Source organism: Chelonoidis abingdonii, chromosome 15 (genome assembly GCF_003597395.2).
Source record: "Chelonoidis abingdonii isolate Lonesome George chromosome 15, CheloAbing_2.0, whole genome shotgun sequence".
NCBI classification, from domain to species: Eukaryota; Metazoa; Chordata; order Testudines; family Testudinidae; genus Chelonoidis; species Chelonoidis abingdonii.
Window position 1 is genome coordinate 25,701,120 of NC_133783.1, and position 26,016 is coordinate 25,727,135.

Genomic DNA, 26,016 nt, shown 5'->3' on the forward strand with positions numbered 1-26,016 from the left:
AATCACCTTTTCGGGGTGCCACATCCTGCCCCTCCTCCAGAGCGGGGCCTGCCCACAGCGATTAAAGGAGAGAGACGCGGAGCTCGCACCGCACCAGCTGGGGTGGAGGGGTGCGGGAAGGTTCCGGTGCAGGGACTGAGGGGAACGCCCGCTACGTGTAGGGGTTTACCCGCTCCACGTAGCCAGCAGCGGTGACTGCGCCACTGGCCGGGGAAAAAAAGCAGCCCCCACGCAGCGGGGAAAGCCACGTGTGTTCTTGACAGCCCGTTCGAGCGAGGCCGAGAAGAGCGCGCATGCCCACAACTCGCCCGATGGTGGGCCAGGAGCCGAAGTAGGAGGGCCGCAGCGCCAAGCGCCTGCGCAATGCTGTCCCTGATGGCAGACTGGGCTGAGCGCAAGAGGGGGTGAGGTCCGGCGCCTGCGCAGTCTCGTGGCCGGCAGCGCGAGCGTCCCTGGTGAAGGGCTCGTGTGGTGTGTGTCGGCGTCTCGTTCGCTGCCTGCGGCACCATGGCCAGCTACAGCGTGGAGGAGCGCGCCACCCCCAACAGCCTGGAGTACCGGCTCTTCTTCAGTGAGTGCGCGGCGGTCTCCCGCTCCGCGGGGGATCCCGCCCGGGGCTCGCGAGGCGGCATAGCGCCCGGCGTGGGGGCAGCCTCCAGCCCGTGGCCGCCCCCTCAGCTCCGGGGGTTGGGCACGGCACTGCCCCGGCCCCATCCCCGCTGACCGTATCCGTGCGGAGCTGCCTTGGCATCCCCCACCCCAAGCCGGCCCGGCTGCCGGGCGGGTTAAAGTCTGGGCGCGGCGCAGGTAGGGCCGGCCAAGGTGCCTGCTGTTGCTGCTGCTGTAAACTAATCCCGTAATCGGCTTTTCTCTGCCTCCTGCCCCACCCAGACCTGTCCGTGGGGGAGCGACCTTTAGCCTGGCCGGGCTGCTTAGGGTGATAACCTGGGGCGCTGGCGTAGGCGGTCCCCGCTCCCGGGGCTCAGCCTGGCACTGGCCGGGTGCAGGGGCTGGTGGGAATGGGGTCACCCATCGTTCAGGGCAGCAACGAAAGCGCTGCTACGTGTCTCGAGCAGCAGTCCTGCCAGTCAGCTCGCCTAGGGCACATATTCTACTCGTATGCCTTTTTTCTTTTTTTTTAACGTAGAAGGGGTGAACGTGAAAATGTGGGGGGAGGGAGGTATCGTCCACATTTAAATGGATGGGAGAACAGAAAGATCATGGGGGAAACTGTAGCTGCTTGTAGGACTTCCCTGAGACTGATAACAGGTCATCTTAATTAATTAGCCTCTTAGAGCTGGTATGGCATCTTCTCTGTATGTATATATACACTCTTCTTGTATGTTCCATTCTATGCATCCGATGAAGTGGGCTGTAGCCCAGGAAAGCTTATGCTCAAATAAATGTGTTAGTCTGTAAGGTGCCACTAGTACTCCTGTTCTTTTTACAGATACAGACTAACACAGCTGCTATTCTGAAACCTGTCCCTGAGACTGTTCATCATGCACCTATCAGCTCTTAAAAATCCTTTTCTGAAGCCCACAGGACCTAGTTGTTCCCTCTGGGAAGTGGCTACTTCCTCTTATTCTTGACAAGACATGTCAAACTGACACCTCTGCTAATGCAATGCAATTTCCTCTGCCTGCATCCCCCTAAATCTTCTCCCTGACTACAGAGAGAAGTCATTCTCAATTGTACCCACTCTTAACTTGTGATAGCTCTCAAATAAGAGTTTATGCTGGAGGTAAAGGAGAGAACAAAATTGGCTCTCTGAGTATTGCATCATCTATTTGGCTTCCTAAGTAGCTGGCTTTCTATGGCTAGGAGTAAAAGGGCATGATACTGAACTGGCCACAAATAACAGACCTGCCCTGTTGCACTTTACCAGAATAAAATGCTTGAGTTAGTACAATGTTCCCAACTCAATTTTCTGAAGGGACATAGTAGCTAAGAATCCTAGCTGGCTTCTCTGGTCACTTAAATGGCTAAATTAATCTCTTAATGGCTCTCTTAACTGAGATTATGAAACATTTTGTATACAATCTTTCTAGGAAAGTGATAATCTAGTACTGTATTGTTTAGTAGAGAGAGTTAATATCTAATGTTGACCTGCTAGAATTTGAAATTTATTCCTCAGAGAAAAAGCAAATACTCTGTCCATTATACTACAAAAATCTCTAGGTGATACGAATTAACAATACACAGATATGAATAACAGAACCCTTCCATACTTTCCTGCTCATGCAATAGGACCATGAGAGAAAATGGGGTGGGGAGTTCAAATGAGTATTGCTCAGTCAAATAGCTGTCTCACATCATCTGCATGGGAATGATCAGATTTCAAGTGTCTTGCTTTATTGAGAGGGAACCAAACAACAACCTGGTGACTCTCTTAATCTGGAGGGCAACTAGCAAAATAACTCATTTATGTTGGAATAAGTAGGTCTGTAGAAAATACCAGAAAACCTACAAACTGAAATTTTTTTTTAATTCTCAGATCTCTCAAAGTTCTGTTCTATGCAGCTGTAACGGCAGCACTCTTGCTGTCGTGGCTTTAAATACCAGCTGCAATTCTAAATATGAACTGTACCAGACTGTGAAAGAGAGCAGAATGTCTACACAGTTAACTTTCCAGTCCTGGACTACACTGCTTCTTTATTTTTGTAGTTTTGCAGACCATTTTGATAATAGCCACTTTCACTGAGCACTCTGGCTGAACTTTAAATTAGTTACTAGCAGTCCTGGGCAGGATAGTCTTGTGAAGATCCTGCAAGGGTGCTGGGCTTGCTGAGCGTAGGATTCTGGCTTCATTCTCACTCTCATTCTGACCAGTTATCTGCTAGCTGGGGCAGGAAACAGCTTCAGACTCATTCCTGCTAAGCAGTTGTTAGGTGAGGATGCTTGCCCTCCTGCTTCTCCCCCCGTCCCTCCAGGTGCAGCAGTGCTAGAAGAAGGTGGAAATATATGATAATTGGAACTCATGAATGAGGTTAGCCAACCTTAACTAGCTGGGAGCCTTCAACAATTAGACCTAAAATATGCTGTGGAAAGGCCCTTTGCATGTGCCATATATGCTGAAACCACTTTTGACTTGCTGGGTGACCTATTGCACTTGGGGTGGGGGCGGGGGGGGGGAGTATAGGTCTTGCTTATTAAAAAGGCTTCTGAATGTAGTGATTAGGGGAGCTTTTAGGATACAATCTTGTGACAGATACAGTCACCTCCATAGGTGTCATTTGAGGTTGCCCCATGCCATTTCCCCCATAGATTCTCTAATGTGCCATGTTCTATTTCCATTATTCCAGGTATCTTTATCTAACTACTTGAGGGTATTATACACCTGTGATATCAACTCCTCCTTAGAGTTTTAAATAGAATGTTTTTATCTGTTGGTTCTTTTAAACTTCGCTGAGATTAGGGAGCTAGAGACAGCAGCACAATTATGCCTTACTTGGAGAAGGTATGTCTTGTTACTTACTTCATGTATTCACAACCCTCTATTTAAAAAAAAAAAATCATTTGCACAAATAATATTTTAAAAGTTTAAGATGAGCTCTGCAAACAAGTGATGGTTGTTTTTTAATAAATCTTGTGCTGTATTTCTGGAGGAAACATGGGGAGTTTTATAAGATCTATGATGCAGTAATTAACTGTAACTAAGGCTATGTCTACACTGCCGTGGTAAGTCGACCTACGCTACGCAACTCCAGCTATGTGAAGGGGTCGACTGGAGAGTGATCTTCTGTTGATTTGGTTGGTCTTCAGTAGACGCACTAAATCGACTGCCAGTGAATCAATCTCAGAGTGTAGACCTGCCCATAGTAACACTACATCTCTGACACTAGCTTCACTATTACTATTTCAGGTCACAGTCAACCTCTTCTAAGCTAGGCATTTGAATAAAGTCAACTTTATAGCTGTGGTAGATTTTATTAAATTGTTTTCATTAGTTCTAATTCATCTTTATTTACTATCTTTATGTTGTTCTTTCAGAAAATGATAAAGGACAATACATTTCACCATTCCATGATATTCCAATATATCCAGTTGCTGGCAAGGTAATGTATGTGGCTATATTAAGCAGGTTCTTAGCGCCCACTATGAGAACTTACTTATTAGAAATCTGTCCCCTCCAGATAGTATTGTCAGTGCTGTCAGTGCATCTGTGAAGTAAATAACTATGCAACATAAACTATGACAGTAGTTGGCCACTGGCCAAACAGTGCAACTGCGATCTCTCTGAGCAAACTGGGTTAGGTGGAATCTTACATCATGCTCTTTCTTTCTCTGGTGATAAGGGAAATTCAGTACAAACTTTGTCATAAAACGAATGGTAAGGTCTTCTGTACCTTGGAACTAGTAAATAACTTCTAGTTCCAAGCCACTGAGGCAATTTTATTAACTTAGACATATGAAATAATGTTACTAGTCTTATTAACTGGAAATGGTTGGCTTCATGAATGGGAGCTACAAAAAATGTAAACTTTTCTAAGAATGCTAATGCAGAAGAATCTGAAAAGTGATGGCTTAGGCCCTAGTACTGTGAACAGCTCCCAATGAGTAGAATCCTTATGTAAAGCTCCACTGAAATTGTTGTATGTCTTCATTGTATTGTTCTGAAGCGCTTCTTATTTCTGGGGCTAAATTCTTAACTGTATCAGGTCTGCTTTGTGTCACTTTCCCAATGAAGATGTGTCATAATTCTAGTTTAACCAGCTACTGAAGTAACCTCCTAGTGTATGGTGAGATCATCAGGTTGTACAGAACCATTGCAGTAGCCTCCTATAAAACTATCCTGCTCTGAGAGGAGTGTGGCTGAGGAACCCCTGCATTCTTTATGATCCATGAGTGCCATAACAAGTCCTTAGGGTTGTTGACAGCTCCTGCAACTTAAAATGGTGGCTCCAACTTGCTCTCAAGGTCTGGCCCAACTGCACCTTTTCTGCATACCCCACCTTAACTTCTTTGAATGGCAGCTCAGGATCTTGAGAATGATTTGCTGTGTGGAAGGAATTTTTCATTGTATTTCTGGGCCCTTCTCTTCCCTCTGAAATAAGGGCTTTTATCGTATCTCTTCTGGTAATTTTTTCCAAACATTGTGCTACTTCAGAATTGGCAAAGCTTGTGCTGTGGTGATGGGAGTAGTGTAAGACTCTCTTCCATTACATCTGGAGAACTGCTTCCTTCTTTAAAGTCTCTCAAGCCCCTTGAGCTGCTGTGGTACTTCCACTGACATCTATGGGAGTGCTGAATATGGGTCAAACGCTGTAGCAGAGTTGAAGGTATTTCTGGGCTCTGCATTTCAGAATGACTTCTGACAAATTGTGAAATGGCATCAAGTTATGCAATGTCAATACCTGATCAAGATGTTGGCTCCAAATACAAATCTGCATCATAGGGATGTCTCTTTCCCACTCCCTCTTTTTTTTAAACTCATTCCTCCTCCCCTGTCAGGAACTATTTCTAATCTCCTATTATGCAGAATAATTTGTGGAACTCAGTCTTACAAAGAGGACCTAGAGATGGGAATAGGGTTGTCTGTGCTGCCTTAATAACTACTTTTTGTAGAGAGCTGGCTGGTCATATGCTATTTTCATTTCCATTTGCTATTAGTATTAACATTTATAGTTTTAAAAAAATAGATGAATTATCTGTTAAGATGTTGCACACGCTAAAATAAAAAGCTCAGTCTATGCACCAGTCTTTGGCACCTTCTGCATTCCTCCTTCCTCAGTCTAGGAAAGGCAGTTCTCCTGCTATTTCAGTGGACCACACCATACGCACATCAAAACCTCAAGTTTAATAAAGGGAAGCTGGAAAACTGCCACCCTGTGTGTGAATACAGCGAATGAAAGCTACCCAGCCTCTCCTTGGACTATTGTGTTCTGTCCATGAGCTTTCTCTCCATGAAAATTTCTTCTGATGTATGGTTTGAGGAAGTAGTGTGCATTTGCGGGGAGAGGGTTAGGATAATCACATTCTGAAGGTGGAAAGAGAAGAGGCAAGAGCCCAGAAGATCAGGCAGGTGCACGGTCCACTAGCTAGCTCTTGCTTTTTACAGTAAACCCTCCTGTTAATCTTTTCTGACTTATCAGAATTATTCCACTAAAGTAGATACAAACATTTTGGAAGTGTTCCATGTATTGGTCAGGGTGTTATTGATATAAAGGGAAGATGGGTTGAAACAAAAACTTCTAAGTTTCCAGTAGAGTGTGCAAGACCTCATATGAGCAGAACCAAGATACTTTCAAGACCAACTCTTATGTGGTGTGTAAGTTTATGTATAACTTGGGGAGGGAGTTAAGGGCAGCTTTTAGCTGGGTGGTAACTTGAAAATGTCTTCTCCCTAAGGCCACTCACAAAGAACCATATTCCCAATGTGGTGGAGAGCAGAGTCGTCTTGCCCATTAACTTGTGAAAAAGCAACTTCCAAAAGCACATTTTGGGAATATAACTTAAACTAATAAAATACAACAAAAGTTATATTCTCATTCTCCCCAATCTTTCTTGAACTGGGTAAAAATAAAAATTGGAGCACGGGGGTGAGTGTCTATGGAGCAGCTTCAGGATTTGGAATATTATCCGCTAACTGCCAATCTCAGACTGGTAAGCAAGCAGCACACTACAGCAGTGTCTGTGGGGTGTGCATACAAAAAGTCACTGGAGAGAAACAAGTGTGATTAACGTACACAACTACACAATGCGGTGTTGACTGTGTTACTTTTCTTTGTATTGCAGGGCTATCTCAGGGAACTTTCCTGGTTACTCTGCTGGTTCAGTAGCTGCTTTGTTAGGGAGTCCAGCTTAGGGCAGAAGGTTACATTAATCTGTCTGGACACTGTCTCTAGCTCTTAATCTTGATATTTTTAAGATCTTGAGAGGATTGTAAAGTATTTTTCAGTCTAAGATTTGAGATGTGCGAAACCTATCTGTACATGGGCTCTTGCCCTCCTAGTATTCAAACATGAATTCACGCTATCTTAAATTATTAATCATGCCTTCTAAACCATGTCAAACTCACCCACTTAATTTCCCAAGTATGAACTAGCTTATACATATACACAAGTTTGCAGAAGTTGCCTTATCTTGAATTTAGCTAATACCTTTCAACCTCCTCACCTGCTCCATTCAAAAGTTATGTTTATTTCCATATGTTTAAGCACTGATTGAACAATCACACTTTACCTACTCTGTTCTGATCCACTGCATTTTCCACACTAATGGATCTTTCTCTCTCTCTTTGATAGAGCAATGCACAAACACTAATGGAGCTCTGAACCCACAGGGAAGAGCCCCTAACATTGAAAGAGTAGGTGCAGTAAACTGAAACTGGAGAACATGGATGACATGGTTTGCAGTCAATGTTACAACTATAGTGAAATGCAGGTGCAAGGGATTTAGCATCTCTGATATAACTGTTCTGAAACATTGATGCTGCTTAACCTGAGGATTAGATAAACCAATGGTTGATATGGAGCCAGGAGCTGCAGGTGCTCAGCACTTGGAGAAAAAACAGGCCAATCTTATTTGCGGAGGAGGCCTTTATATTTAAAAAAAAAAAAAAAAAGTACGAAAAAGCTCTGACCTCTGAAGGAAGAAATGATCTAGTATGGGACTTTCAGAAAAAGTACTGTGTTGGTCTAACTCTGTCTTCATGGTGGAAGTTTCTTGCCAAATCCCACCCATAGTCTCAGTACTACAAGAGACAGTTCTATACCGTAGAACCTCAGAGTTACAAACTGACTGGTCAACCACATACCTCATTTGGAACCAGAAGCATGTAATCAGGCAGCAAGAGAGACGCCCTCCTCCCATCCCCCAAAAAAGCAAATACAGTACAGTATTGTGTTAAACTATTTTTTAAAGAAGTTTTTTTTAAAAAAAATGATTTGACAAGGTAAAGAAACTATTTCTGTGCTTGTTTCATTTAAATTAAGATGGTTAAAGCAGAATTTTTTTCCTGCATAATAGAAAGTTTCAAAGCTATATTAAATCAACTTTTGAAAGAACAAGCATAATGTTCATAACTCTCAACAAAACAACATCCATTCCCGAGGTGTTCATAACTTTGAGGTTCTACTGTATTCCTGACACTCCTTGCACGTACTCCATAAAATAGGCTATCTTTACAGTGGGAAGGACAATAGTTAGAACATCTCGGAGACCTCTGGTTGGTTAGTTGGTTGTTTTTTAAGTCAGAGTGGAGTTTGTATTATGTAGAATGCTTATCAGAAACATTTTTGCTTAGAACTGCCTCAATTATATTCATCCTGCAAATGAAAAATGAAACCTTTTTAGTGTCATGGATCTGCTTATGCTTTCTTTAGTCTCCATTTTTTTCTCACTAGAAATTCACGTGAGATACTTCTTGCTATATGTTTAACAAAAAAAAAAATTTAAAACTGGTAATTCAGGACCTACTAGTGGTATGGGCTATGTTGCTGAAAAGATTCATGTTACACCAACAGTGTAAAAATACCCACTCTCAGAATATAAAGTAGCCTTAATGCTGGGCTTGCATGGAGGAGTAACTTTAGTGTGAATGTTGAACACTTTACTGTTAACTTACTGAGCAGCAGGATTTTAAGTGTCATCAAGATATAACGAAATTATCTCACTTGTTGGACACAGTAAAATGTGTTAGAACTTTAAATAACTTGCTGCTCTTGATTAGTTTGTGCTCCCTTTAGAATATGGGGATGTACTTCTCATTTCAGAGAGATTTTGCTGATCTGCTTCTTGCTCATTTCAGAATGTGTTCAACATGGTTGTGGAAGTACCTCGATGGACAAATGCAAAGATGGAGGTAAGTGGAAGATAAAATCCATAATTGAAGGTCTTGCTGCTTCTAGTTCTTAAATCTCTGGCACTACTGAATTCTGTGTGGCTTTTTTTGAAAGGAAAAAAGTAGTCTAATGTAATATAACACTTTGCTCTGGAATAAGCAGAAGAAAGCCAAGTTTAACAGATCTAAATGTAAATCTTTGGTAACTAGCTTTATTGTGTACTAATACTGAAGTAAGCAAAATATCATGAAACTTAAAGCTCTGATCAGTGTTGATGTCTCAGTTTAGGTATAACAGTTGCAAAGTATACTTGGCTGTCTTAAAAATTGCAGAGTATGGACAGTTTTATGAAAACATAAATAAAAGTTCTACTGTAGTTAACTGCTAAATGAACTAGTAACATTGTAATAGTTGGCCAAGATCGCTCCTGTGTGAGGTGCAGCCTTCTTCAGTCTAAGACCCAGGTGTTGGTGGAGCTTTAAGACTCTTGCTTGATGCCCCAGATGCCTAGCAGAAGAGACTTTCTCTAGGAAAGGGATTAGTTTGGTCCATACTTCTTGGGCACTGGAATGGCTGCAGGCTATATAAACATAATTTGAGGAGGATGGGTTTGAGTATTAGGAGGAATCGTATATTTTGGAGGGCTTCCCCATTCCAGCGTATCTGAATACCTCCCTTGGGAGTAGCGTTCCCTTTATGGCTGGATCACTGAGGGAGAGCCTGTATCCTGATAGCTACAATCTGTAATGTACCTTAATCTCCAAGTAAGGGGCTCATTCCAAATAGGACTGGTTTGGATACCATTTTAGGCAACTCCTCCAGAGGCAAAATTTACCCATGATGTCAATAGTATTTATTTTTTACTGGCAAACCCAGGCCAAGACTTTCTATGAAAAAGAGAGGAAAAAAAGTCTCTAGGCATATTTTGGCATTTGCCTGTGTGGCCAGACTTTCAAAGGTACTGAATCCAATAGCTTTTGTTGACTCTGAAGGGAGTTGATGGGTTCTCGGCATCCCTACATAAGCAGCCAGGTTTTCAGATTAGATTCAAATTTCTAATTTTGAACATCTGGGATCAGGGTAACTAAATGGTCGTTGGTTTAGTTAGGTAAAAAAAACATGTAGGTATCTGCGTTTGTCTGTTTCAGATTGCAACAAAGGATCCTCTAAACCCAATTAAACAAGATGTGAAGAAAGGAAAGCTGCGTTATGTTGCTAATGTATTTCCCCACAAGGGCTATATCTGGAATTACGGTGCTATCCCACAGGTATTGCATTGTACATATATCTTATCTTTTTCTTGTGGTGGAAACTAGATATTAGCCACACAAACACAATCCTGAATATATTTATATATTTTTTAAGAATGTGAATGCTACCATGCTAACAAAACAAGATCTGCTTAATCTATTCAGACTGAAACTGAAATAGCAAATGCTAATGAGGAAATATGTAGTCAGTAGTGACAGAAATCTCAAGAGGAAGGTAAGTATGCAAATCATGTTGTAAACAAGCTAACAAAAATATAAACTTGCAGTAAAATACCAGTGTAGAATAAAACTGGCTTTATACCAATAACATGTCAGCTGTTAAGCCACAAGGACCCCTGCCACCTATCAATTCAGTTGAACAGCAGTCTTCAGAAATTTGTAGTAGGTTGACACTCTTCACTGAAGAAAGTTGCTACGTAAGAACAATGAGTGTTGAAGGTATTTGGTAAGTACTCTCTGATAGGAGTGTTTCTGTGCTCATATGTAAGTCTCAGATCCCTGCTGCTTCATCTAATGGTCTGACTTGGATTTTCGTTCCCAGACAAATTCTTAAAAGCAGCCTGTCAGGAGACCCTATACTCAGTTGTGTATAGACAATGAAAAATCACGAAGAGAGTCATTAGTGTGTACATAACTTGAAAATGCTTTAGGAGCCTATGGCTAATTATACTAAAATCACCTTAGACAAGATGGGGAGGGATAGCTCAGTGATTTGAGCATTGGCCTGCTAAACCCAGGGTTGTGAGCCCAATCCTTGAGGGGACCACTTAGGGATCTGGGGCAAAAATTGGTCCTGTTAGTGAAGGCAGGGGGCTGGACTTGATGACCTTTCAAGGTCCCTTCCAGTTCTAGGAGATTGGTATGTCTCCTATTATTATTATTATTATTAAATATTTGCATTCTACTGGGCTTCACATTTGTAATTTGAACAGTCCTGGCCTTTTCTAGAAAATAGACTTTCTATTTCATATAAGTAAACTAGGTTTTTAGTTAATGTTGTAGCTAACAAAACACATTGTATGGCAACCTGTACAGAATGGATCTCTTCCATACCCTTCTCTGAACTTTGTCCACACACTGCCCTGAAATTCAAACAAAACTTTCCATCATCAAAGATGTAGGTGGACAGATTTGGCTGCCTGTTTGCAAGCATAAAGATGTAAACAATGCCATTACAAGTTCCTTATTTTAAAAGGACTATCTTAATACTGATCTTATTTGTCTTTTAATTATCCTGCTAACTACCTGTATCCTCCCCTCTGACTTAGGAGGAAGTCAGGTCAGTTCTGATAACGAGTAGTGGGGGGGGGGGGGAACAGTCAGAGGAAGTGACCATGCAGCTTATCCTGATCTAGCAATCCCAGATCCATGGACAAAATAAACAGGCTAACTTAAAATTGATAAAGTGTAAACAAATGTAAAATGTGAAAACTTCCTAACCAGCAATCAAAACTGACTTTCTTCCCACTGAAACCCAGTGGAGAAATATTCCATTTCAATTAAGCTTCTTCACTAGAAAACTGCTGCCCGCATGGAAAAACTCAGCCATCCATTCATGTAAACTTTGAATCTCTGGGGCTCTCTAATTTAAAAATCTTTCTCATACATAGACATGGGAGCATCCAGGACATAAAGATGAAAATACTGGCTACTATGGAGATAATGATCCAATTGATGTGTGTGAAATTGGAAGCAAGGTAATGTGCTATCTTACAAAGGACGTTTATTTCTGAGAACTGTAATCTGTTAATTTAACTGACTTCAGAACTACTACTTTTTTCTGGGTCTTTTATTATGAACTTGGCTTCTCTTAATGCTGCCATGGAGACTTCTGGTGCTGAAATGTAATGAATCTTAATTCCCCAAATTCATGTAATTCAGGCAAAGGTTCAAGTTAATGGCCACTCCGTGGTGTGATTTACATTAGTTTGCAGCCATTCAGTCTTTTGTATTGATCCTCTTACTGAACTTGTTTTGAATGTTAACTTTTTACTGAATTGTAATTTGTCTTATGTTGCACATCCCATAGCACATTGGTAGAGATAATTAATACATTTTATTTAATTAGGTGTGCTCAAGAGGAGAAGTAATTAAAGTGAAAGTTCTGGGCACACTGGCACTGATTGATGAGGGGGAGACAGACTGGAAAGTAATAGCCATCAATATTGAAGACCCTGAAGCAGCCAGCTATAACAGTAAGTAGCACAGGAGGAAGTCATTGTTTTGGCTTTTTACTTACCCAGGTGGGGGTTTTGAACAGAATGTTCCTTCATACTGGAAAATTCTGCATTTAAAATCCATAGAGCTAGATTTTAGCCAGCTTCTGCATAGGGCCTTGGCAAAGCAAGGTGAACACAGATCCCTTTTTCACTCCCATCCTTTCTGTGCCAAGGGATCTACATATTCCTAGAGGTGGTGCTAGCCTAGGGAGCAGAAGGGTGCACTGGTTCAGCACAGTCTTTTAGCACCTCTGCTGGTAGAGGTCGCTTGGAAGCTTCCAGTGGGAGCTGGTTACCCTTGTGCAGCCAAAACCCTGAGGAAAGGGGAGAGTGGAAACTCCGCTGAGCGTGAATTGCATACACAGCACTCATAAGATTTTGCTGGCATAATCTGCACCTCCAAGTAACAGCAGGCTTGATCGGGTCCATACAGCTAAGTGAGCATGTGGTGTCTGACAAAACACATCTGAGTTCTCCACTCAAGTTTCTCCTGTAAAGGTCAAAATTTCTTTTGCCCCTTCTCTCCTGAAAATCAGAAAAGATTCCAGTAAAATAACTTGGGCTAATCTGACCTATTAAAGGTTATCAAACTATCTTTGGAAAAATAACTCTTCTATGGTTTTGACAGTTGGATATACTGTGATCAACCAGCCTCAAATCTGATTTCTTGCCCTCTCAAATGAACTTGTTTCTTGGCTTTTTGGCATAAACTTGGGCAGGGAGGTAAATCTTGTTCTTCTCAGATATCTAAAATCCACCCTCTGTCTTAAATTGACTTATAGTAGCATAGCCAAACTTGTCCCTAACAAATGACTTCTCATGAGAGCTATGCATAGACTGTGTAGGAGATGTTTCAGGTGTTCTGCTGTAGTCAACAATCATACTGCTTATCTTCCTCAGTAGTACTAGACTCAAAGGTGGTCTGGACAAAAGAATATTGTACGGATTGCATAGACTAGTTTAAGACAGCACCTATTTGCATGATGATGAAGAGTTTTTCCCCTCTCCTCCTGTTAGATATTGATGATGTCAGAAAGATGAAACCTGGATACCTAGAAGCTACAGTGGACTGGTTTAGAAGGTACAAGGTACCTGATGGGAAGCCAGAAAACCAGTTTGCATTTAATGGAGAATTTAAAGACAAGGTAATGTAACCACCTCTTCATTACTGTAAAACCAATCTGATTGTCCAAAAAGCATGTTATAGTTGAGGAACAATGGTCTGTACATTAAGAGTCAGGCACGTGTTGCATACTTAAATGCTAGTGTGACTGCAAAACTGAAGCTTCACTTGAAAACCTAAGCCACTTGACTAAGCTTTATTTTATCTACTGTAATAGAAATCACTGATTTATTCCTCTTCTAGCTTTCTCCAACCCCATCTTCATTTCGCTTGCTCGCAGAAACACTAAGGGTTACATCCTCAGGTGCAATGCAGCTGTTGAACACCCCCAGCTGTTGGAAACCACACATAAAATAGGTATATCCCTCTACAGGAGGATCACTCCAGAACACTGGACCTTCTGACATAGAACCAGCACAGTAACTCCCATGCCTTTCTATTGGCATGTGGAGCTTAGCCAGAACAAAGGGGTCATGACTGGGGCTTCCCTCTATCTCACTGGTCTTTTCCTTTTCCTCCTTCCACCCCGTAGTCTTGGCCTGTTAGAGCCCCCTAGCAGGTGACAAAAGCACACAGGTAGCCCATGAAGACTGGGTGGTGAGCTTGTGTACACACCTTTCTCCTTCAGATATGTGTTGTCCTAATTTGCTATAACCAGGAGCTGACTTACCTCTTCTAAGTTACTGTATGGTTGTACATATATTCCAAAATTCTCACTGATTTCAGTGTAAGGGTTTTGTTTTGATAGCATCCCTCTTTCCAATTATTTCTAACTAGCAAAACAAGAATTTTAAAAAATAATCTTTTAACCATATTCACTAAGCATTTTACTTGTCTTTGACTATAACCGTTACATTACTAGTTTCATTTTCTGGATCATATGCTAGAAAAGGATTCTTGTGTGTCAAGCAACACGGGTCTAAAGAGTGTTTTCAATTTAAATGTTTGTGTTTATAAAAAAAACGTTAAAACAATTTTTGGCTAAAAATTATTTGGAAATGTCCCCTTACTTTAAATATTTAGGAAATGTTTCCAAAAACGAGCCAGTGTCACGGCTCCTCTACATAGTTATAGTTCTTTTTTCCTGTCCCACCCATCCATCCTCTTAGATACAAAGTACTGCAACATCTAAGAGTTTGCTTAAACTAGGGTAGAAGGATAGGTTAAGCCAACACATGTTAGCAAACATCAACCTTTCACTCATGTAGATTCTTTGTTAGTGAGAGGGGAAAATGGTCTTATGGTAAAGGTACTGGACTGAGATTTAGGAGATCAGAGTTCAGTTCCTCTGTGTGCCATGAACTTACTATATCTCCTTCAGCATCTCGATTCCATCTTAAAATAGAAATTTTATAATCCCACATTTTGTCTGTTAAGGTGTTTGGGGCAAGCACTGTGTCTTACTAGGAATCTGTACAGTACCAAGCACAAAGGGCCCTAATCTTACTTAGCAGCTCAAGCTGCTACTATAATACTAATAGTGACAGAGGGCAAAATAATAGTAGAGAGATTTAGTCTGTTTATAGCAAGAACATTTGCTCTTCTAAAATACCTACTATAAACATTAGGTTCTGCTGGTTCCTATCTAATTGACAGAATGGGGGATCATTAGAGTATTTGCCATCAGTGGGAGATCATTAGTGTGTTTGCCAGTAATATGGTATTTATTTATTTTTTTAATTTTAGGACTTTGCAATTAACATCATCAAAAGCACTCATGAACACTGGAGAGCTCTAGTATTTAAAAAAACAGATGGAGGAGAAATCAATTGGTAGGTTACAACTCTTGTTACACTGCTTTTTTGTAAAAATTCTAAGCAAATGGGAGTAAATGGAAGTCTTTGTTAGGGGTTTAAAAAGGGCTCCAGAAGTGATCCCCAGCAATTACAGGCCTGTAAGCCTGACTTCAGTACTGGGCAGACTGGTTGAAACTATAATCAAGAACAATATTGTCAGACATATAGATGAACATAATTTGTGGAGGAAGACTCAACAAGGTTTTAATAAAGGGAAATCATGCCTCACCAATCTACTAGAATTCTTGGAGGGGGTCAACAAGCATGTGGACCAAGGGGATCCAGTGGCTATAGTGTACTTAGATTTTCAGAAAGCCTTTGAACAAGGTCCCTCACCAAAGGTTCTTATGCAAAGTAAGCTGCCACGGGATAAGAGGGAAGGTGCTCTCATGGACTGGTAACTGGTTAAAAGATAGGAAACAAAGGGTAGGTATAAATAGTCAGTTTTCAGAATGGAGAGAGGTAAATAGGTGTTCCCCCAGGGGTCTGTTCTGGGACCAGTCCTATTCAACATATTCATAAATGATCTCGAAAAAGGGGTAAACAGTGAGGTGGCAAAATTTGCAGATGATACAAAATTACTAAAGATAGTTAAGATCCAGGCAGACTGCAAAGAGCTACAAAAAGATCTCTCAAAACTGGATGACTTGGCAACAAAATGGCAGATGAAATTTAATGTTGATAAATGCAAAGTAAGGCACACTGGAAAGTATAATCCAATAAAACTATACATATAAAATGCTGGGGTCTAAATTAGCTGTTACCGCTCAAGAAAAATATCTTGGAGTCATAGTGGATAGTTCTCTGAAAACATCCACTCAATGTGCAGTGGGAGTCAAAAAGCGAACAGAATGCTGGGAATAATGAAGAAAGGGATCAGTAATCGGACAGAAAATATCATATTGCCTCTATAGAAATCCATCATATGCCCACATCTTGAATACTGTGTGCAGATGTGATCGCCCCATCTCAAAAAAGATTCACTGGAATTGGAAAAGGTTCAGAAAAGAGCAACAAAAATTATTAGGGGTATGGAACGGCTTCTGTATGAGGAGAGATTAATAAGACTGAGACTTTTCAGCTTGGAAAAGAGATGGCTAAGGGGAGATATGATTAAGGTTTATGAAATCATGACTGGTGTAGAGAAAGTAGATAAGGAAGTATTGTATACTACTACTCATAACACACGAACTAGAGGTCACCAAATGAAATTAATAGGCAGCAGGGTTAAAACAAATAAAAGGAAGTATTTCTTCACACAACGCACAGTCAACCTGTGGAACTCCTTGCCAGAGGATGTTGTGAAGGCCAAGACCATAACAGGGTTCAAAAAAGAGCTAAATAAATTAATGGAGAATAGGTCCATCGCTGGCTATTAGTCAAGATGGGCAGGAATGGTGTCCCTTGTCTCTGTTTGCCAGAAGCTGGGAATGAGCAATGGGGGATGGATCACTTGATGATTACCTGTTGTGTTCATTCCCTCTGGGGCACCTGGCACTGGCCACTGTCAGAAGAACAGATACTGGGCTAGATGGAACTTCGGTCTGATCCAGTAGGGTCGTTCTTATGTTACTCTAGTGTTAGCAACTTATTCTGTAGTTTGTTCAAAAACCGAGCCTTCAGCCCGTATTTTTCAAAACAGGCAACCTTAACACCATTAATGCTGTTATCTAATACTTTTGGGGAAGGAATTTGGCTCTCATGATTTCTTTCTCTTCTAGCGCAAATACAACTGTGTCAGACAGCTCCTTTTGTATTAGTCAAGAATGTGCTAAAGCTACTGTGGAAGCAGTAAGTACAAATAGATTTGGGTATCTTTATTGTTTTATAACACCTGGTGTCCATGATTATAAAGAAAAGACAAAAGGAGTTTAGGTGGTGCACTAAAAAACAGCACTTTTTTCCTGTAGGAGCAGCTTGTTGTTCTGGCTAAAATCACTCTGGATGGCCAAACTAAGCATGAACTTTTTAGTAAGCAGAGGTGCATGGGTCTACAGAAACTCAGATAGCTTTTTCAGGGTTTCTACTTGCCTGACTCACCTGGGGATGGAATCTTTCTTGAAACACTGTTCTATCTGGAGCAAAGTACTTCCTTTTGTTTCATTAACTCATGTAAATGACTTGAAGTTAAAATGTTTAAAGAAATTTTTGAAAATTAATACCTAACATGAGCTTCAGGTTTTAAAGTGTAGGCTACCCTTTGCCATCAGAATGCATGATATTTGCAATGGAATGACTCCCAAAGGACTCTGTGGAAAAAATCGATCCACGTGTTGTGTTTTTAATCAGATTAGCCTGAGACCCTTTACTGATGACAAGCGCACAGGGAGTGACAGCTATTGGAGCTGTCCCCCCGAGTCTGGGAACATATACACTTTTTAGAGCTTAAAACCACAGACAAATTACACATACTTCTGTATTAATTACCTTATTTGGAATACATTGCAAAATTAATATAGGTCAAAAGCAAAAAGAACAATCACTCTTCTTGTTATTCACAGTCTGGTTCATTTGCAGTTTGACTTTTCTAACAATGCTAGTGCGGTTATATAGTTCCTAAGCTTGGGCTATTACAAATTGTTCTGTTTGGGGATTCTTTCTATTCTGACTCCTTCAGCCCCTTGTGCACAGAAACGAGCAGGATCTTAGTTCAAGGGCTGTAAGCAAGCTTGATCAAACTCAGGGCCTTGACTAAAGTTTAAGGCCTGCTAAATTTTCCCTCATTCCTTTCTGATTCCTTGAGAATATTTCCTGTCAAATGCATTGTGTGATATCTAATGTGTACTGCATTAATCAAACTTCTAAATGGGTGAGGAATTCAAGCACTTCAAAATATTTGGCTACATCTGTAAGTCTGGAGTACCACAATATTTGGCAATTTTTAACAAGTGATGCAAAAAAGTGTGAATGGATAGGTAATGAAAATCCTTTTGGTGTTAAAATAATTCTGATCAGAAGCAGAGGCCAGTTATAAATAGATGAAGAAATAAACCTGTTTAACTTACTCTAGTTTTTAAAAGTGTCACGTTATAGCTGTGTCGAAATTACCTGATAAAATTCTGTGGATAGAACACTTCATTAGGTTGTGGCATGGAATTGTCACCAGCCACAATACTTTTCCGTCTTATCACTAGGAAAGCAAATACTCCTTGGGAAATATTAAACCTTGAATCCAAAACTAATTCTAAATGTCCTTTGCTCTTACTTTTTGGAATCCAGTATTAGGACATAAAATAGCTATGGCTGCATAAAGACAATAGCCTGTTATCTCTTTGCCTTTGTAGAGGTAGATATGCCTAGTGCAGAATGGCACCAAAAAATAGCTGGCTTGATTACTTCCATATTATCTAGAAGCTGTGCTGATTTACAGAATACTGACAATATATAGCTGTGTTCTTCATCACCCATAGTTCTCTAGTATTGGCTGCTATGAATCTCTCCATATTTATATAATCTGGATGTTAAATTTAGTTTAGTAAAGAGATGGCTTTGTAAACACCTAGAAGCACAGTAGTCTCCAGATCTTAATAGATTCCATAAGCCATTAATGCACTTCTTATTTATCAGGTACCACCCTTTGGAACTGCCAATAAAATACCACCTGAAGGTAAGCCTTAAAACCTACATCTCATTCCAAAGTGACTTTAAGAAGTGTTAAGAGAGATTCTATAGGAAAATATTTGCAGTCAATTTTTAAGTACGATAACACTTTTTAAAAGCACTGGAAATAAACTAAAAGCTTTATTTAGAACTCTAGATTTTGTAACACTGTTTAAAAATGTCTGAATAACTTTTTTCCACTGTGTTAACTCCTAATTTTGTGCATGTGAAGATGCTGCAGCCTCAGGCATTCTAACTGCTGTTTGAATAGCTTTAGCAAGAAGAGAGGAAGGAATACTGGGATTAGCAGGTTTCTTGAATTTTAGGAAAAGCACACCAGAGAACTGAAAGCATAGCGAATGCAGCAGAATGCATACCCCTCTACTTTACACCAAAAAAAGTGAAAGGGAAAAATTAAACAGTAGTTGTGTAACATATTATCCATTAATAGTGCAATGTATGAGTGAGCTGAAAAGAGGCTTGATGTCACACACTCCAGGAGTCAGAAGTAACGAAAAGCAGTACTCCCTCTTGTCAGTTTCTAAAGCATTTGTTACTGTGTGACTGGTTTATTAAAGATACATGCCTCTGAGGAAGTGGGTATTCACCCACACAAGCTTATGCTCCAATATATCCGTTAGTCTATAAAGTGCCACAGGACTCCTTGTTGCTTTAAGCATATTCAATGAGGCAAAAGCATTTTTAAACTTGTAATTGGATATTCCTAGTAACATTAAATGGGTTCACTGATTGATGATACTAGTACTGAGGCAGCCGTCACAACTATAAGCGTTCTTTGGTCATCCATCATTTTTTTTCTAGATATGACGCTATGACGTCTCTAATCTTAGAATCTTGAGGCTGCTAGCACCAATGCAGTCCTAGAGTAAGTCAGTTACTAAATCCTTTTCACAGATTGCCTTACTTCAGGAGTTGTGGGATCATAACTATGTAATAAAGAGAAATGCCCGAAATGAGCTGCCATCTTGAGGCCCCATTACCCCATAAAGGGATCAGTCTCCACAAAAAACTTTTGGGGTAATGCTCCCAACTCCATGACTCAGGATTCAATGCAATCTAAGAGCCCTTTTTGCACCATTGTCTAATCAGTGGGTAATCAAAATGGCTCCCTTGTTGCCAGGAAAGTCTAGGGTCGTAATTAAGTTCTAAAGTAACAAGTATAAAGTTTGCATAAGAAAGGGGAACACAGATTAAACTTTCTTGGGGCTTGGCTACACTGGAGAGTTGCAGCGCTGGTGAAGGGATTACAGCGCTGCAACTCACTCTGTGTACACACTTACAAAGCCCAGCCAGCGCTGCAACTCCTTGGCTGCAGCGCTGGCTGTACACCTGGTCTGATTGGGGTGTAGCGATTCCAGCGCTGGTGATGCAGCGCTGCTCATCAGGTGTGGACACCAACAGCGCTGTTATTGGCCTCCAGAGTATTAAGAGGTATCCCAGAATTCCTGTCCACAACAAACCGGAAGAATGGCTGAACGACAGCTCTAAAAAACAAACACAGCTGCTCTCGCTCTCCAGCAAGCGAGCGAGCGGAGGGGGAATTGCTTGGAATGTTCACAGCTGTTTGTTTGAGGGGCGTCTGTGTTGAGCAGCTGCTTATGTTCTGGAAGGCTATTAGGAGTGCTAATTTGCATTACTGATAAGAGAGGGGTGGGGAAGGTCAAACTTTAAAATGTTGAAGGTAGCTGTTATGTATCTTCCAGTCCTTAGAACTTGCAAGGCGGAGCTGAGAACAGCTGCTAGGTTTGCTTGAGAGAGAAACAGCACGCGGGGGGGGGAAGGGAGTCCGTTGGAGAGCTGCTTATCTGGTCTGAGCCTTTTTGCATTTAAGAGTGTTGAGAGATGGTGGGGAAATGGCCAGAATTGCAAGGCAGGGAGCTGTACAGTGGTCTGCTCCAAAATCATATGTCCCCATGCTCCTTGTCACACTCCACCCCACCCCCCTCTTTTGAAAAGCATGTTGCAGCCACTTGAATGCTGGGATAGCTGTCCACAATGCACCACTCCCAACAGCGCTGCAAATGTGGCCACACTGCAGCGCTGGTAGCTGTCAGTGTGGCCACAGTGCAGCGCTGTTCCTACACAGCTGTACGACCACAGCTGTAATTCCCAGCACTGCACATTTCCAAGTGTAGCCAAGCCCTTAACTAACGGCTTGGCTACACTTGCAGCTGTAGAGCGCTGGGAGTTAAAACCAGCTTTTGGAGACAGCAGCAGGGAAAATGCTGCTGTGTGTTTACACAGCCAGTTGCAAGCGCAGTGGCATGGCCACATTAGCAGCTCTTGCAATGCCATAGAGAGCAGTGCATTGTGGTAGTTATCCCAGCATGCAACTGGCTGCAGTGGGCTTTTCAAATGGGGGTGTGTGTGGAGTGTGGTGAAGTGTATTGTGTGTATGTGGAGGAAGTGTGTGTCAGCATGCTGTCTTGTAAGTTCAGATGGCAGCAGGCCCCCCTCCTCTGATGCTCAAAAGCAACAGCAGCAGCATTCCACAGTAATGGTTTGCTTTTGTATCCCGGAGCAGATAACCATGCCGGCTGTCAGAAACAGAGCTTTGAAAGGGGATACTTGCATACCTGCAGCCAAGTTCAAAACAATGAATAGAGTGGCCACTTGACTTCAGGGGATTATGGGATGTTTCCAGAGGCCAATCACAGCGCAGTAATGCAATATGTCATCCACACTGACACCTGGGGCGTTTCACCCAGGGTGCAGCAAGCTTTATGCTGCTTGTGAGGTAGATTACCAGGCGTGCTCCAGCTGCAGAGTCCAGGTGCTCCAAATGCCTTGCCTGTGTGGACATCTCAGGAGTTAGGGTGCCCGGGGCTGATTTAATGCACTCTAACTTGCAAATGTAGCCAAGCCCTTAGTTTGGAGAGAGTGCTAGTGTGATAAATGAAATGGGAGTAGCTCCCTTTGATGGACAGCCAGTCAGCTAGCTGTGAAATTTCTCGTGGTAGCTGTTCTTTACTTGCTTTACCTGTAAAGGGTTTAAAAAGTCCCCCAGGTAAAGGAAAAAAAGTGGGCATCTGACCCAAAGAGCCAATGGGAACGCTAGAACCTTTTAAAATTGGGGAAAAAAACCTCTCCCTTTGTCTGTTGGTCTCTCTGGGCTGAGATGACAGGGCAGCAGGAATGCTGTGTAAAGTGTGAACCAGCACAACATTAAAGTACAGGGACTGCAAACATCAGGGTGGCTTAGCTAATTTTAAGGCTGTATTGTTACTGTTCTCAGTGCTTCTCTACTTAACAATACTGATAAAATGCCAAAAAGAGTCTTGCTCCCATTCTATTTAATAGCAAATCTTCCACTGACTGCCGTGGGAGCAGAAGCAGTTCCCAAATCACATTTGACAGTCTGGGGTTGAGGAAATTAGTAAAGTTTGAAAGAATTGGTTGGTAAGTAATTCATAATAGCCCCAGGCAGATAACATTGGGTCCACAAACTTTTCTGGAGAAATATTAATGGTCTGTGGGGTCCTGGAGAACTTGAACTAAATATACAATGATAACCAAGTTTGAACCTCCTTTTCTCCCCCCCCCCTCCTTTTCTGACTACAGTGGACAAATGGTTCTATCACCAGAAAAACTAAGACCTAAAAGTTGAACTGCCTACATTTTTCCTACCCGGAAGCCCTAAGTGTGTGTGGGGGAAACAAGAAATACTAGCTTACAGTTCCAGAGGAAAAAATGGTCTTATCATAGGTAACTTATTATAACAGAATTGCATATCTACCAATGATGTCATGTTCAAGATGTACCAAAGACATGTGGAGATCAAAAGCAATCATTTTTGTAAAAGAGCAGCTTCACATGTCTTAATATGTATCTTTGTACATCACAACAGTAGTTGTTCAACTCAATTGTGTACAGAATACTTGATGGGTCTTCACTGTATGTTACGTAAGAAATAAAAATTATTTTGCTGAAATTCATTCTGTGGATTCCTGTCTCCTCCTCCTCCTCCTCCTCTCTCAGTAATCTGTCTAAACACAAAACTAGTCTGCTGAATCAAATAAGCCTTTTAAAAACAAATTTCTTCTGTCAAGAGACAAAGGCTGCATATGTTCATCTTGTGCTTCTGTGGAGGAGGGACCATAACACTTAATTTCAGTGATTGTAAAAATGTGGTGTCTCTGCTTGAAAAATGCAAATACATAGACAGTCAGGTTAGCAGTACTCAACTCAATTACAAACCGCTTACTCCTGTGCATCAGCTAGACCTTAAAGCACAGAAACCTTTGCTTGAGTATATTAACTTAAACAAATTTAAGCAATTCTAAGCGTTGTTGTTGCAAGTAATTTTAATATTACTAAAATTGACCTGTTAGCAGAAAATTCTATTTACTTCATACCAGGGTGGATACAAACTGATTTAAAAAAAAAAATATCTAATCTGATTTAAATACATGTGGATAATCTTATTTAAATACAGGTTTGTGTGTTTTTAAATAAACCTATGTAAAATTCTAAAACTGACAACCTGTGTTAAGGTTTAAACCAGGGGTTTCAAACTCACTTTACCTTAGGGCCACTGCCAGTCCTCAAATCCTACCACTGGGCCAGTGTCACTCATGCTGCCCAGAATGTGCCCCCCCGGCACCTGCCTAAGGCTCTGGGATGGAGTTTGGGTGAGGGAAGAGGTCTGGGATAGGAGATTGGGGTACAGGCTTTGGGATGGAGTTTGGGGGCTGGGTGTGTGGGGAGGATGGGGTGCAGATTGGAAGGGAGTTTGGAGGCAGGAAAGGGTATGTGGAGAGGGGGTGGAGAATGCTGCTTACCTGGGGCGGCAAGGCAAGCCAGGGGGCCTCCGCAAGCTTCTACCCCCAGGCACCAGCCCCGCAGCATCTGATTGGCCCGCTAAACTAAACAGTTTTAAAATGCTGTTTTATGCATTTAACTGAATTTGAGTTTTCATCGAAACACAGTTTGACACAAATTTTGTAGCAAAAATGAATCAACCCTTTTTCTAAAAAAAATAAAAATGTAAACTAAGAATGAATAAATTTTAAGCTATGCAATTGCTTAATACATGTACAGGTACAGTGTATTCTCCAAGATAGCAAAAAGAAGCAGAAAATATAGTGTAAAGACTAGATTTAGTTGTAAAGCCAATACGTTTTAATGGTTACCATTTTTTAAAAGTAAAATACAAAAATTAACATTTTTAAATAACAATTCATCCACCCTGCTTTATAAACTTGCTGCATAGATGGTTTTGCTGTTTTTGTTGGTGACCAACTGTTTTTGCTCCAGCACAACTATAAGCACCGTTCTGAGGGAATTTGAGCACAAAAGCCCTCCAATTCCACAAGAGGGTGTTTTTAGATTTTCAACCCAAAGAGAGAGTCTTGTTTTCCGGGGACTTTTGTTGAGAACAGCACCAGCTCTCATGGTCCACAGGTGGCATGTAAAGGGTGACAAACAGGAAGTAGTATGGTTTAGGCACTGAACTGCACTTCAGAAATCTGGCTTCAATTCCTTGCTCTACTAGATTCCCTGTTTGACCTTGGCCAAGTAATGCCTGTTCTGTCCCTCTGTTTCCCATTTTCAAACAGAGAAAATACTTTAATCTTGTAGAACTATATACACTTGCTAATGTAAATCCATTATGTGCTGAATGAACAAATACTGTCTTTTGGACAACTGCTTTTTACCAGTTAAAAGAACAATAAAAAGCTAATGGATACAGTCCGAGTCCAAAGAGATTTAAACAGTCAAATAAGAGTGCCATCTGTGAAGGATTTCCCTAACCTGCAGCTTTGAATTTTCAAAATGTCCAGGGGCCAGGCAGAAGTCTTTACATTCCCAAAATAACAGCATTTCTGCTCTTTGACTGCTGTTCTTTAAAGCACTTATTTATTGGTTTCTCAGGAAGGTGCCTTAAAAAAAACTAATTTAAGTAATATGTACCATTTCCAAACTCTTACTTCTAATAGCCTTGCAGAGCAAATGCTATAATGAGCAACCTGCAGATTCTATTCCATCTTACATTATCACCATCTGCTACTGCTACTTGAGCATGGTATGTTTGTTACCTGCTTGAATGAACATGATTCCTTAGAATCTGGCATTCAGGGTGAATATATGCTTGTGAATTAAAAATCCAATTTCAACTAAGTAGTTGGTAATATGTGCTGTGACACATTCCTGCCAAACACTTAGTTCACAAGAATGGGCACAGAAAGCACATTCTAGTGAAGTTACATGCTACAACAGTTACAGCTAACTCACTTAAAAAACTGAACTAATGTTAGCTTGAGCATACTCCTCAAGAACTCAACTTCCATTTATATATGTGCATTGCTTAGAGAACAGGTGGCATGGGGAGGGATGCTCAGAAGAGGGCAGAAAGGGGAGTATTACCACTTACCTCCCTGCTCTATCATCCTAACCTCCAGTAGCTCATCAGAGGGAGGTGTGGTCAGGGGAGAAAACAAGGACGTGCTAGGGCTTCTGCTGTATCCAGGATCATCTCTACCTAAAGTGAAGCAGGAGGGAATGAGTCTCTAAACAAGGGTCACAAAGTGGACACTGGGCTATATGGAGGAGTAGCTGTCTGGGCTGGAGGCCTGGTCAGATACCACTAATCGGGGGGGGGGGGGTGTGACAGGGTGACCAGCTGTCCTGATTTTATAGTGACAGTCCTGATTTTTGGGCCTTTTTCTTATAGAAGCTCCTATTACCCCACAACACACACATACACCCTGTCCTGATTTTTCAGGCTTGACGTCTGGTCACCCGAGGTGTTGAGCACCTTAGGGCCGCTTCACAGTTCCCCCACAGGCTGCCCATTCAAGCTACGTAATGGCTGGAGTGAGGGACTCGTGGGGCTTGCAGGGCTCCTCGCTCGAGCCCCGCTCTGTGAGGCTCCCAGGGGCGCGTTAGCAAAGCGCCTCTCCTGCAGACATCGAAGCGACAGGGGTGACACGCCCTGACCCCCCGCCCGACACAGCGGGGAAAGGCCAGCCCGGCCCGGCGGGCACCTGATCCATCTCGCCCCGGCCCTGCGCGCTGCTCCGCAGACACGGCACGCATCCATCCGGCCCCGGCAACACACTCTGTGACGTGAACTGTCTGCTGCCAGGACAGCGCCCGTGCATCTCTGCTGCGCGCATGCGCGCGCCGCGCGACCGGATGCAGCCACACCCTCCCAGCGCCGGGGCACTGACCGTATACAATGGTAGCCCAGAGGAACCG

The 26,016-nt window shown here is 41.8% G+C and overlaps 1 protein-coding gene and 1 long non-coding RNA gene across 7 annotated transcripts; one reads left to right on the forward strand and one right to left on the reverse strand.

The window, feature by feature from the left end:
• Positions 1 to 390: 390 nt before the first annotated feature.
• On the forward strand, positions 391 to 22,747 carry PPA1 (inorganic pyrophosphatase 1). The gene is made up of 11 exons (XM_032783302.2): positions 391 to 571; positions 3,994 to 4,058; positions 8,753 to 8,806; positions 9,935 to 10,054; positions 11,668 to 11,754; positions 12,126 to 12,252; positions 13,294 to 13,421; positions 15,086 to 15,171; positions 16,917 to 16,986; positions 18,763 to 18,802; positions 22,378 to 22,747. Exons 1-11 carry the CDS (start codon positions 508 to 510, stop codon positions 22,407 to 22,409), a joined length of 873 nt encoding a protein of 290 aa, XP_032639193.1. The 5' UTR covers positions 391 to 507; the 3' UTR covers positions 22,410 to 22,747.
• On the reverse strand, positions 8,596 to 25,891 carry LOC116826524 (uncharacterized). 6 transcript variants are annotated; one of them, XR_012657063.1, is made up of 4 exons: positions 25,803 to 25,891; positions 25,190 to 25,297; positions 12,297 to 12,801; positions 8,596 to 8,935 (listed from the first exon to the last, which is right to left on the reverse strand). It is a non-coding gene; the product is annotated as an uncharacterized LOC116826524 (long non-coding RNA). The 6 variants fall into 6 exon arrangements; XR_012657064.1 differs by lacking the exon at positions 8,596 to 8,935 and adding an exon at positions 8,978 to 9,366; XR_012657066.1 differs by lacking the exon at positions 12,297 to 12,801.
• Between the last annotated feature and the right edge of the window lie 125 nt (positions 25,892 to 26,016).

Bases quoted from the DNA above. Each gene is read 5' to 3' on its own strand.
- PPA1 (XM_032783302.2), top strand. From the start codon at position 508: ATGGCCAGCTACAGCGTGGAGGAGCGCGCCACCCCCAACAGCCTGGAG. The intron at 12,253-13,293 runs GTAAGTAGCACA...TCCTCCTGTTAG, and splicing joins TGAAGCAGCCAGCTATAACA to ATATTGATGATGTCAGAAAG. The intron at 16,987-18,762 runs GTAAGTACAAAT...CTTATTTATCAG, and splicing joins CTAAAGCTACTGTGGAAGCA to GTACCACCCTTTGGAACTGC.